This window comes from Falco naumanni, chromosome Z (genome assembly GCF_017639655.2).
Source record: "Falco naumanni isolate bFalNau1 chromosome Z, bFalNau1.pat, whole genome shotgun sequence".
NCBI lineage: Eukaryota > Metazoa > Chordata > Aves > Falconiformes > Falconidae > Falco > Falco naumanni.
This window is the reverse complement of record NC_054080.1, coordinates 55,100,581-55,113,491: the sequence shown is the minus strand read 5'-3', so window position 1 is coordinate 55,113,491 and position 12,911 is coordinate 55,100,581. Positions and strand designations below refer to the sequence as shown.

Genomic DNA, 12,911 nt, shown 5'->3' with positions numbered 1-12,911 from the left:
AAGGTCAGCCCACCACAAAGATGTACAAGACGTTACTGGGAACCTTAGTGAGGGGACGTGGAATGATAACTTTTAAAAATGTAGAAAGTTCTGTGTGTTTTAGCACATGGTTGTGTGACCTGCTTAGTGAATGAGCGAGAGGCTGTGGATGTTGTTTACCTAAAATTTATTAAAGACTTTGACACCATTTCCCACAACATTCCCCTGGAGAAGCTGGCTGCTCATGGCTTGGACGGGTGCACTCTGCGCTGGGTTAAAAACTGGCTGGATGGCTGAGCCCGAAGAGTGGTGGTGAATGGAGTCACATCCAGCTGGTGGCTGGTCACAAGTGGTGTTCCCCAGGGCTCAGTGCTGGGGCCAGCCCTGTTTAATATCTTTATCGACGATCTGGATGAGGGGATCGAGTGCACCCTCAGTAAGTTTGCAGATGACACCAAGTTGGGTTGAAGTGTTGATCTGCTTGATGGTAGGAAGGCTCTGCAGAGGGATCTGGACATGCCGGACCGGTGGGCCAAGGCCACCTGGATGAGGTTCAAGAAGGCTCCGTGCCGGGTCCTGCAGCTGGGTCACACCAGCCCCACACGGCGCTACAGGCTGGGGCAGAGCGGCTGGAAAGGGCCTGGTGGGAAAGGGCCTGGGGGTGCTGGTCGGCAGCCGGCTGGGCATGAGCCAGCAGGGTGCCCAGGTGGCCAAGGAGGCCAGCAGCACCCTGGCTGGTGTCAGAAGCAGTGTGGCCAGCAGGGCAAGGGAAGGGACTGTCCCCCTGCACTGGGCACTGGTGAGGCTGCACCTCGAACCCTGTGTTCAGGTTTGGGCCCCTCACTGCAGGAGGGACGTAGAGGGGCTGCAGCGTGTCCAGGGAAGGGCAAGGGGCTGGGGAAGGGTCTGGAGCACCAGTCCTATGGGGAGCAGCTGAGGGAACTGGGGTAGCTTAGCCTGGAGAAAAGGAGGCTGAGGGATGACCTTGTCACTGTCTACTGCTACCTGAAAGGAAGTGCTGGTGTCAGTCTCTTTTCCCAGGTAACAAGGGAGAGGACAAGAGGAAATGGCCTCAAGTTGTGTCAGGGGAGGTTTAAACTGGATGTTAGGAAGATTTTTTTTCACTGAAAGGGTTCTCACGCATTGGAACAGGCTGCTCAGGGAGGTGGTGGAATCACCACCACTGGAGATATGTAGATGTGGCATCTGAGAACATGGTTTAGTGGTGGACTTGGCAGTGTTAGGTTTACTGTTGGACTAGATGCTCTTAAGGGTCTTTTCCAACCTCAATGGTTCTACGATGATGTGAGAGATGTCCTTTCTGTATGACCTCCTTATAGTTGAGATCAATGTAAGTGTTCCTTCGCTTAATTTTCAGTTCTAGCATGCATTTTCAGAGTCTCTACTTGCTTCTGTGTTTTTCCCACCCTTCAAAAGGGTACTGCAAAGGAGTGGTTGTGTCTGAACACCCTTCCCCCCCCCCCCCTCAGATCAATGAGGGAGACCGTTTTTATTTCCTAATCTGTTTGTTTATGGTGCAGAGATTCTGTTTATAGTGTTTTTCTGTCTGTATTTTATGCACTTTGATGATGCAATAAAAACCTGGCAGCTTTTTTATTATATTCGTTTGTGTGAGTGAACGGGTGTGTGCAGAGAGGAGTGGGGTGACCAAGCATGAATTTTTCTGTATGTTTCTCCTATTCCTTTTCACTCTGTCCCTTAATTAGATTTTTTACTCTTTATTGTTTGAGTTGTTACTTGAGTTGTTTATTGAGTTGAGTTGTTGAGTAAGTCAGAGGGGCTTTTTAATCCTAATTGTAGAACAGATGTCTTGTTTGCCAGGTTAATATTCAAATGAATCCATGAGATAATCACAGAAAAAATTAAACACTGAAAATAGCTGTGTGCGTTAACATTTGCATACAGAAATCATGTTCATAAAATTAGAATACATCACACTGTTGGCTACTCTGTGAAAGTGCAAAGGATAGTATCCTCACTGTTGTAAGAACTTTAAAAAAGGAAATGAATAAAAAATAATTTCATTTGGAGCCAATTTTATTCTTATCAGCAAAGAGGTCACTGCTTAAAATGTTAAGCTTCACTTTTTACCAATATATTGAAAGGTACATTTTTCTTTGTGTCTTGAGAAAAGAATGGATCAGCTCCTTCTAAACTTTGCAAGCACTGAGGTATTTGAGAGCTGCTTGTGAGGTGTCCCATTTTATTTCCACATTGTATTAAAATCTGGTTTAAAGGCTGTTAAAAGTCGTAAGATCTCGTGGTAGTAATTTAATGTAAGCTTGAATCATCTACAAAATTAGTGACAGATTGGAATAGTGGTCTTCTGTGTAAATTGCTATGCACCTTACAGTATTTCTCTGAAGAAATAAAAGGTAAGTCTATTGTGCTTAACAGTGACCATAGATGGTAAGATATTTCAAGCCTGTGTTTCTTTGGTATAGTAAAGAAAGAAAAATAAGTTGTTTTCCATTTTTTTTCCTGATGTTGGATTGTGTGGTAACTGTCAGAGATGACAGGTGTTCTTAAAAAAAATTGCCATCAAAAACGTGGATAAATCAGAAATACTTTCTTTACATGATCCCTTGAGATTACTACAATATTCTGATATTATTGTGATATCCTGAGCAGAATAAATATTTGGTATTTTCCTAACATTATAGTGTCTAAATGTATTTTTGTATTTGTAAAAAACTACCAGCTACACCTCATGGTCATGTAATACGTGTACTGGTCTTCTAGTAGTGGTTGTTAAATACTGCATAGCCTGCTAAAATATACTTCAATTTTGAGAAGCATTGTAATCTATTAGCCCGTTAAACTGCTCTTTTATAGCTCCTGTGATCTTTTTAGTGGGCATTGCTGTTGTAAAGTTAAGAAACAAGTATATAACTATTGGAAAATTTAGAATGTATATTTTACTTAAAAATTCATGTAAGCATTTAAGAATGTTATGGAATATTAGAAAAGATGTCTGTGAGGAAAAGTAACAGTTTTAATAATAATTTGTAATAATTACTTGTAACAATCTAGGCATAAATATAAAGCTGATTTATTACCTTTGTTTAAGTTCAAGAAATGTAGGAAGAGTTAAAATGAATTGGTGTGATTTTACCCTTCCGGCCTATATCAGTGAACATTTCCTTCTGAGCTAAGACTACTTGTCCAAAATAGTCTTCAGGAAGTGGCAGTAGGTCTTATGTCTTGAGTGTAGAGGTTGTGGATTGTTTATTTGGTACGTTTGATATTTTGAAGCAAGCTTTCTCTCAAGGATTGTGTTCTGTGGGAAGATTTGCTTTTGTTTTAGGGACAAACCAGTGGTAGATTGCTTGGTGACTAGTTATGACTTGACTTAACAGCATGTGAAAAGATGAGATGTGGTGTTAAAAAAAAGAAAAGAAAGGATGATTTATTCTCTTAAGTAATTCTTAGTACGACAAGAATAAGATTACAGGATGTTATGGTTGCTAAAAGTTCACTTGATTAAAGAAGGTGACTGGATAAATAAATTTAACAGCCCCACATGGGCATTTTACAAATAGAAGGATAACACCTCTGGAGAAACTTCCAATCTACAAATTGCTGCAGGCTGGAGAGGTATTCTGGGGAACTAACTTCTTTGCTTACACTGTTTCTTGTCTGCATTTGGCCAGTGTCAGAAAGGGTATACTGCCTACATTAACAGTTAATTTTTATCTGGTGTGTTTATTATTGTCTTCTAACCCTGTATGTGTGTCTGTGCCTACATTGTTGAGCCATTGCTCTTACTTTGCTGTATTTATTTGTTTCTCCAAATTGACTGCATAATTTGTGAACAAAGATAAATTTTGTGTGATTTAAAAAAATTTAGAATCCGTAAGTTAACTTGAGGAATAGTTAAAAATGTTTCTTCAAACAAATTTTGTATTTTATAACTCTGCTACCTTGCTGATGAATATGATTTTTAGATTGAAAGGTGCAAATTTTACTAGCATCTTATATTGTGAGTCCTTATTGGTGTTTAAGTTTTTATTCTCTGATTAATGATCAGCATCATTATGTTATATTTTAATTCTAGATTTCAGGTGCCTTATATGTAACACAAATGCATCAAAGCCAAAGCTTCCATTTAAAAAAAGAAGAACAAAAATGCAATGAAGCCTCCTTTACTCCTTTGTAAAAGTCCCAGATAACTTACAGATAGCTTTTCTCACTTAAGTGAAATAGTGATAGCAGGCAGTTAAACGCTTGTTCAATGAGAAGGTTGAGCTTCATACAGAAGTTACCATCTTGTATATCAATTCTAGTGGCTGCATACATAACATGTTCGATATAAAGTCTTAAAACCCAAGGAAATGAAACCTGAGATTATTAAACATTCAGTACTTCTTGCTTTGACCTGTATTCTTTCTTCACCACCTGCCCAACTGTTGAATGTCAACATGTTTCTTGGCATTAAATTGACTGCATCAGGACTGCAGTCTGCCATCAATTTATTCCCTAAATTTAAGTAAGATTACCAGAACTGTGCAGAGTTTATTGATGGAGGATGTGGAACAGGTCATGGTTAAGGGCATGTTGAGGGGCTGTGTTCCCTATAAAGACAGTTGCCTGAATTGAGCTTTTAATAGTTCTGATTATATTTTTTGTTTTTCTGACTGCTTGAGTACCAGCTAATGTCTTCCCTGGAGGTGCTAATAATTGCCGTTATAATGAAGTCTAATCTGTTTCTCTTCAGTTTTGTAGCTTTGTTCTTGGTTCTATTGACTTTTTACATGCTGTATTACCTGAAATTAGAATTGTATTTCGTGGGTGAATCTGAAATACAACAAAAACTACATGAATGGCTTTCCGAATGGCTTTTAATATACAAATTTTATAGGCAATAATATAAGGAAATGGCTGAAATCCCATGGAATCAATAGATTTATATTTCTTCTGCAGTACATCGTTATGGTTACAAATGCTGCTGAAGTACTGTATTGGTTTTAGTGTTTATACTTTTCTGAGAAATGGTAAATTTATGGATGTAACTTAAATTTTTTAATAATTTTTTATGCTATTGAGTATTACTTTGTAAGTAATGTAAGTAAATAAAAAGCGTAGATGGGGCCAGTGAAACTTGGTGGCTTCCAGCTATCAGTTCATTAAAGGCTTTGTCTGTAGCTATGATTTCTGTTGTGTATGGTGTTTCAATCCATGATAGATTTGATGTATTAAGTGTTAAGCAGATACAAATGTATGTTCTCTACTTTGAACGTCTCAGACTTCAAACCAGATCTCAGACTTACTAAGGTCAAGAGAATTTTTCTTTAGGTAACTTCAACTGTCTCCTACAGGTCTTACAAATTTGTATTAATGTACAGTCTTTTGAAGGGTTAGATTAGGTGTGTATCTTTTGACAGAGACTATTATATAAAAATGCATTACTTTATAAATTTATTAACACATTTATTATGTATCTTTTCCAGGGTATTGAGGAATGGAATATTGCCCATCTTAATACAATATTGGATGTTGTAGAAGAAGACTGTGGAATTTCTATTGAGGGTGTAAATACACCATATCTATATTTTGGCATGTGGAAAACAACGTTTGCATGGCACACTGAAGACATGGATCTCTACAGTATTAATTATGTCCATTTTGGGGAGCCAAAGTCATGGCAAGTATAAATTTTTATGAAAGATGATTTATTTGTTTTTCAGCTGACTAAACCAAACAGGTGGGGTACAGTTGCTTTGCAGATAAGCTTTACTGGAAGGCTCAGATAGCAGTTCTGTTGGTTTTGGGTTTTTTTGAAGCTGAGAATGCTATGGAATATGTGGGATTTGTGATGTAAAGAACACTGCAGTAATGAATTACTTTGTTTTAGAGGAAAATATTATTAAGTATCTAAGGCTTGTTTGAGTTCAACAGAAAAAGTTTGCAGTGATTCAATATGAGAAGTTTAGTGAGTTGAGAACCCCAAGACTATTTGAGGGAACTTCTGTAAGGCCTCTTTGGAATCTGTTTCTTTGGTTCAGTTGTCCTTTGGGACTGTCTAACATGTTTTGTATTATATGTACATTTAATTGCTTTTTAAAGTCAGACATATTTTCTACTGATAAGTCAGTAGGCCTAGTAGGAGGTAAGAATCGGTGTTAAAGGTACTTTTCCTAAATATGAAGCTTCTGCTAGCCTTTCTCTGTATTCTTAGATTTTTGATTGAACAACCTTCATTAGAGAGACAAGTAGATTTAATGTTGTATGTATAGATTGTTGCATATGTGTATGTTAAAGCACATGAGAAAAAATGTTTTCCTTTTGATCCTAAAATCTTAGGTTTTTTGAAATACCTGTGAAGAGAACATAAAATCATTACAAAGACGGATAAAAGATATGTGATGCTTAGTCCTGTTTTGGCTGTTTCTAGTAACCCAAACTTAAATGAAAAATTTTGTAGGGGGTAGTTCCATAAAACTTTATTGGTTATTTTTATACTCATACAAAGACCTGTGCAACATCATGTATTTAAACTAAGAAGGTGGTAATTTGCTCAGCTTCTGGTTCTTAGGGCATTGCTTTTAATTTACCTTCTTGTCTTCTGTAATGGATCTCTTGCATTTAGACAGAGAACGTGAACACCACTTATTATAGTAACAAAGACTATATTTTGAATTGATTAATTATATCTATATATTTAAATTGCTGCTTTGATAGAATTAGACATACTGACAATGTCTTCTCAGCAGTAAAAACAATATCTTTGTTAAAGATGATGGTAGGTAATTCCAAAATATTCTAAGATGATAAGACAAACTTAACCAAAACAATGATTACATAAAAATTATTTTGGGTTCTTAGGAATTTTAGAAGTGCTATTTAAAGAAAACCACACTGCATATTGTAAAATTTTAAGTGGTAGAGACATTCACTTAAACCCTGGAGTCCTAAGGCACAACTGATAGAGGCTAAGCAAACTTTTTTAAGTTTTTTGAAGGATGTATGAGTTGATAATACAATACATGCTCTTCTGTTTTACAGATACTTAATTACACTTTCAAATGCACAAAATAATTAAACGCTTTCTAAGAAATAACAGTGGATATGACTTCATTTTCTGGATCTCATTGACCCATGTTTTTAAGAAATGTTATGCTAAAAAAAAGCTGAAGGAAAGACAGTTAAAGATTAATCTGTTGTTACACATGTGCTTTTACTGGGGAAATGCTGCAATAATTTATGCTAATGCTATTCCTGTATCAGTAAAATGTACCTTATGTTAGTGTGATACTCACATAATATTTTCTTCAAAAAAGTGGTGGATGAGTTGAATCTTATGATACAGACAGTAAAGATCTTGTCTGCTCTTAAAAAATTTGATCTGAGTTGACAAGTGCTTCCTTAGGTGAAACCAAATACCCTGGTACGTACATTAGTAATACATGCTTTTTAATTTTACTGGGTATATATGTTGTTCTTCAAGACAGCCACGCTGGTCTTGTGGAGAGCTGAAAACTACTTTATTAACAAGCATGTTAGACAGCACGTTTTGTCTGAATTGTGAGAAGACAACCACTTCCAGCTGAGAGCTGTGATGGGAATGTGTAGGCAGCAGCTAAATCTGACTGCAGTGGCAGTCTTTATGGAATCTGAAGCTTTCGCCCGTATTTAGGCATAGATTAACTTTCATTTTTTCTTACAACCTGTGCAGTTTGACTTCCAAGAGGTACGCAAAGAAATTTATAGTTATGTATACTGATTCCACCATTGACTGCCTCATACGAAACGCAGGGAAGAAGTGTGTCTGACAATGAGCTGCAAAATCAGAACTATGGCTGTTTCTGTGTTTCTGTGTGTATATATTAGTATAATACATATGTTTGCTTCATAGTTAAGTTGCTTGAAAGAAATTGCTAAAGAGAGGATATAATTTGAAGGAGAAAAAGGAATTAAGAAAACTTAGAAGCTCTGGAACAGAGCACTATGAGGGGAGAAGAGAGGGGAATATGGCAATGAAAGATTTGCTGGAAAGAGGAACAGAGTCTATTAAAATGACTTGCAACTTTTCCTTTGCATTTTTTCTGAGGGGAAAAACATTTTGAAGATGGTACCTCATTTTATATCACAGTTTCTTAGAAAAAAAGTCTTACTACCAAGAAGGCCCATGGGTGTGATTGGTGATTTACCTAATAAATTCAGTTTATTCTTGATATACTTCATTGTATATTCAGGGGTGTAGGCCCTGACTAAAGATAACCTGTTTTTGTTTTGTGTAGTAATTTCAGGAATTTTGGCATGTTGAAGTATCAAACTGCTCTTCAGAATTAATGCTTAGCATAAGAGAGGTTTTTGTCAATAGATCTATGGGTAAAATACAGATAATGCTTCAATTTACATTTTAAATTCATAAGTATTCCCCCCCCCCCCCCCCCCCCCCCCGCCATGTTTAGATTTGGAGAATGGTTCTGGGTTTATTAAGTATTTGCAAGTGGTACTTAGTCTTTGTGGAGTTTATCCAACTCGTATATAACAGTGGTGTTGATAGGAAATCTTGCAAGTGCTAAAATGATGTAAATCATCTTGAAAAATATTAATAATGAATATGTGAAAGTGTTTACTAAGCAGGCCCAAAGTAATTATTTTTGTGGCAATGTGACTATTTCAAACATAATAATAATTTAGCTCATTTATGCTTTTTAAAAAAAATTTAGAGAACAAGAGTAAAGATATGTGGAGAACATATGTAATATTTTACTTCAGAAAGTAATTTTTTTTTTTAAATTGTGCTTATTTTGGTCACCTTTTATATCTGATGGTGGAGGTCTGAATTCTTTTCTGCACAAAGAATCGGTTTTTACTTTCTGTTGAGAGGGGCACAGTGTAAACTTGCAGTGTAATACAAACATAATTTACCTATCAATTTGTGATGTTTTCTGTGAGATTCCATCTGGTCTTTGCTTCCAATCTTCTTCTGAAGACTGGTAATGACAAGTAACCATACGTTATGTTAAAAAAGCCTCTCCTGTTTAGTAATGTGTTTCATAAATAACAAAATACCTTTCAGGGTTGGTCAGTCATAAAATAAAGAGGAATATATTACAGAAAGAGAAGATTGTTCTGTCTTTGTGATAATGTCAAGAAAAAAAGACCAGATTATTAAAAGAGAGAATGCTTAGGCAAAATTAGATGGATTAGGAGAGAGATTGGACCCAGCAGTTTATTTGGGTTCGAAGCAGTGTAGGGTAAAATGGATCTGTGGTGAAATTAAAAAATAAAGCAGGTGATTTAGGTTCAGGAATTCTTTTCATGAGTTCAGTGGATATAGGATAGTGAGAAATTTGATCTCTAGATTGCCTAAAATTTTTGCCATGAGCAACTTCAGTGGTAGCTGTTGATTGACATGGTTAGAAACTGTTTTTATGGGTTTGGCAACATAGAATGAGTACCAATAGCTGTTCATCTTCCTTTATGAAGTGGAAAAAATGAGGGAAAATAGGTACTTACATGGTAGGGATTGTGGAAATCTTTTAAACAGGATTCATGTTCTCATTCATGTGAAGGTTTTCAGATTTTGAATCCTAGTAGCAGAGAAAATGGGGTTATGTGTATGGTGGGATAAAAATGCGTGGTGTTCTGATCCTGGTGTTAGGCAAAATTGCAGACAATAAAGGTACAGAAGGGAAAAGAGACTGATGCTGACATTGTGCAAATTAAGAACAAGTATTGCAATAAAGTAAATGGGTTAAGAGATTTGTCTGGGTCCTGACAGGCTCTCCAGGTTACATTAATAGGAGTTTCAGTGTGATCAGCAGTTTACGAAGACTGGTCGAAATCTGGCCAAGTGATACAGAGTTCAGCATGAATGGAAGAGTCTTGCTACCTTTGCACAAGTTATGCATACCACTGACAGAACTGACATGTTTCCTAGTTATATTCTATGTCTAAGAAAAATAAGACATGTAGAAAATTACAGTGAAGTGCAAACTTTTAGTTTGAAAAATGGGAGTAATGTATAAAACTTCCATGAGAGGAGCACATTTATGCTCAAATTAGAAAAGGATTAGCAAGACTTCCTTCTGCTAATTATCAGAGAAGACAGAAATAAGAATATTAGGGGTCACATAAATGACTAATGAAAATAGGGATTCTGATTGTAAAAAGGTACCTATAATCAAGCAGTACATTGGTTTGTCAGTAGTCTGAAAGGATTATCATTGTGCTTGAAACGAAGCAATCATTTGGTAGTTTGAATGTTCTCCATAAAGTGGGAGAACTTTATGAACTTCAGAGGAAAAGGAGAGATGTCCCCTCCCCACCCCCTACCCCCCACCCCCCTTAGAAGAGGATTTTCTTCCTTGAAGTTTTTAGGTTAAGTTGGGAAATTTTTTAAGTGGTAACAGACTTTGAAATTTCCCATGTCAAAACAGCAAATGTATTAACTTCCTAAATTAAGTTTATGAGATTTCAACTTGTTCATATTTTTAAACTGTATTTATCATGTTTATATATAATAAATATTAATGACCTAGACAGTAGAGAAAATTAGTGTTCCTTATAGAAAGTGGCATGAGATTCTGAGCCCATTGTCTGGAACTAGATAGCATTATTTTAATATAGTGTGGAGGTTACAAATTGCCTGTTACCAGCTGTGAAGCCAGTGAATTAAGTTCATTGAGAAAAATCTGTAAGTTTACTTGTAACAACATTTTATGAGTTTGTAGCTTTGGAATTTTTAAAATAGTAATTAGCAGGAAAAATACTCAGCTGTTGTTCCTCTGTCAATATATAACATAGGCTTTGGGAGAAGTAGTTTGGTTAAGTATTTAGCATCACACAGAATTAGCTTGCAGCTGATGGTGTTATCCATTACCTGTACATGTACCTGGCTATGGAAGAATGGAACACAATAGTTCGCATTCTGTTTCTTGTCAGTGAGATGAGAATATTTGGGTGAATACAAGAGGCTGCTTGTCTGATGACCATCTTGCTTGGGTGGGTAGGTTTTGTATCATAAAGCAATGATTCTTCTTTTTTGATGTGTTTTTATGTTCGTACTTTGAATAATACTGTTGTAAAAGTTGCCCCACTTGTAAAACATACCAGTTAACTGAGCACCTGACAAGGATCACCAGTTTTTCTTCCATCTATAGTTGTCATGATACTATGCATGTGTTAAAATTAAGTGGATTCAGATTTATGTACTGCCTACACTTAGAAATTTCGGCAGTACTGAGTAACCAATTACCCAGTTGCACAAAAAGCAATACAAGTGACACAACAATCCAACCCACTTCTTTGATTTGAAAGATGCAGTTTGTAAAATGAAGCGTAGGGTCTGTGAAGTCACCAGAAAGGCAGAAAAGAGAATACTACTTTAATGTTTAAATATATTTGGAATTTTCTGTTAGGCTTTACATTCATTTATTGATGATGGTAACTGCCAGTCAAGATGGACTTCTATTCTGCAAGATAGGCTATGGGATAGAATGAATTTAATTTTTTATTCTCAAAAAAGCCCACTCAAGAAACCAAAACTATACACTTATGTTCCTTGTTTAGAGTATTGATAGATATTGGAACTTGAATATTTTTCTCTTGGCTCCCTCATTACTAACTGTGGATAATGTGAATGCATGTTTTGTAACAGTGCTTCTGATATATACCTATATAGATATATTTTTTTTCCCCTCTGCTGATGCCCTTAATGGGGTTGGTCAGTGAAGTATCTGTAAAGGTTTTCCTTGAAGAAGCTTCATGCTTATTTAAATAATTCATTTCTTTATAGCCCAAATGTCTAGCATCTCTGAAAATGTTACTGTGGGTTTTTTCCAGCCATGTGGAATACTGTCATGAGAACTGCTAAACTTTTCTGGATTGTCAGAGCTTTTTGTTTTTAATCTGGAAATTCACTTTTCTGTTCTTACGGTATGGATTATCCTAAGAGGACTCTTATGTGAAATATTAAGAAGCCTATAGACAAAGTAAGGAGAGAGGTTTTCTGCAGTCCTTAGGGGCAAATCATTAAGTGTTTGCACAAACAAATGTCTTGTGAGCTGACTTGTACTTGTTTGTAGATGCCTTAGGAATTTTTCTGTAAAAGTTGTATGTTCTGGGCTTGTAATCTGTGGTAAGGGAGATTGTAGAGAAAATGGAGCCAAACTCTTCTCAGTGATGCACTGACATAACAAAGGAAAGGTAGCAATAATCACAACTTGCAAAAAGGAGCATTTCAGTTTGATAGAAGGAAAAAGTAATTCACAGTGATGTTGTAACAGGTTAATTAGGGAGGCTGCTGAGTCTTAATCTTTGGAAATTTTCAAAGTTTAACTGTATGTTGCCTGCACAAACTGATCTGTCTTTGAAGTTAGCCATATGTTGACCAGGAGGCTGGGCTAGGTGACGTTCAGGTCCCTTCCAGCCTAAACTTTTCTATCGTTCTGTGATATTGAATGTTAAAGAAGATGGTGCTTGAAGTTACTTTTCTAATATATAGGTTGACTTGAAAACCAATACTGAATTAAGCTTTTAAGACTCACAAACCTGTGGGTAAAGTTGCAATTCATTTGCAACCATTTGTGCTGCTAGTTCTTTCTAGTTTGTGTCTACTTACATGTTTTTAGCTATGAGGTACAGTTTTCTTAATCTGTATTCTGAGAAATATAAAGCTCTTGAAAATATAGAATTAGAGAAAAAGAGGACCTTACCTTCCCCCATTCAAGTGCAGCAACAAGATCAGTCTGATAAATAACTTTCAGCTCTCACTTTGAAGGTCAAGAAGAAGCTACGTTCTTTTCTTTGACCAGAAGTTTTTGGGTTGTTATTTTTTCACTGGGTTTTGCACTGTTACATTTGCTGTCAGCCATTTAGGTACTGGAATACCTAAATACTGTTTATTTTGCATAAGCTGTAAGTCTACAATATATGTGGCCATTTATTTTCTAACTGAA

The 12,911-nt window shown here is 36.3% G+C and overlaps 1 protein-coding gene across 2 annotated transcripts in view; it reads left to right on the top strand.

The window, feature by feature from the left end:
* The window catches only part of KDM4C (lysine demethylase 4C), a 299,915-nt gene that overhangs the window by 33,046 nt on the left and 253,958 nt on the right, over positions 1-12,911 (top strand). For both annotated transcript variants that reach the window (XM_040579749.1, XM_040579748.1), the window contains exon 5: positions 5,451-5,644. In XM_040579749.1, coding sequence (XP_040435683.1) covers positions 5,451-5,644 — 194 coding nt within the window. The remainder of the gene's footprint in view (positions 1-5,450; positions 5,645-12,911) is intronic.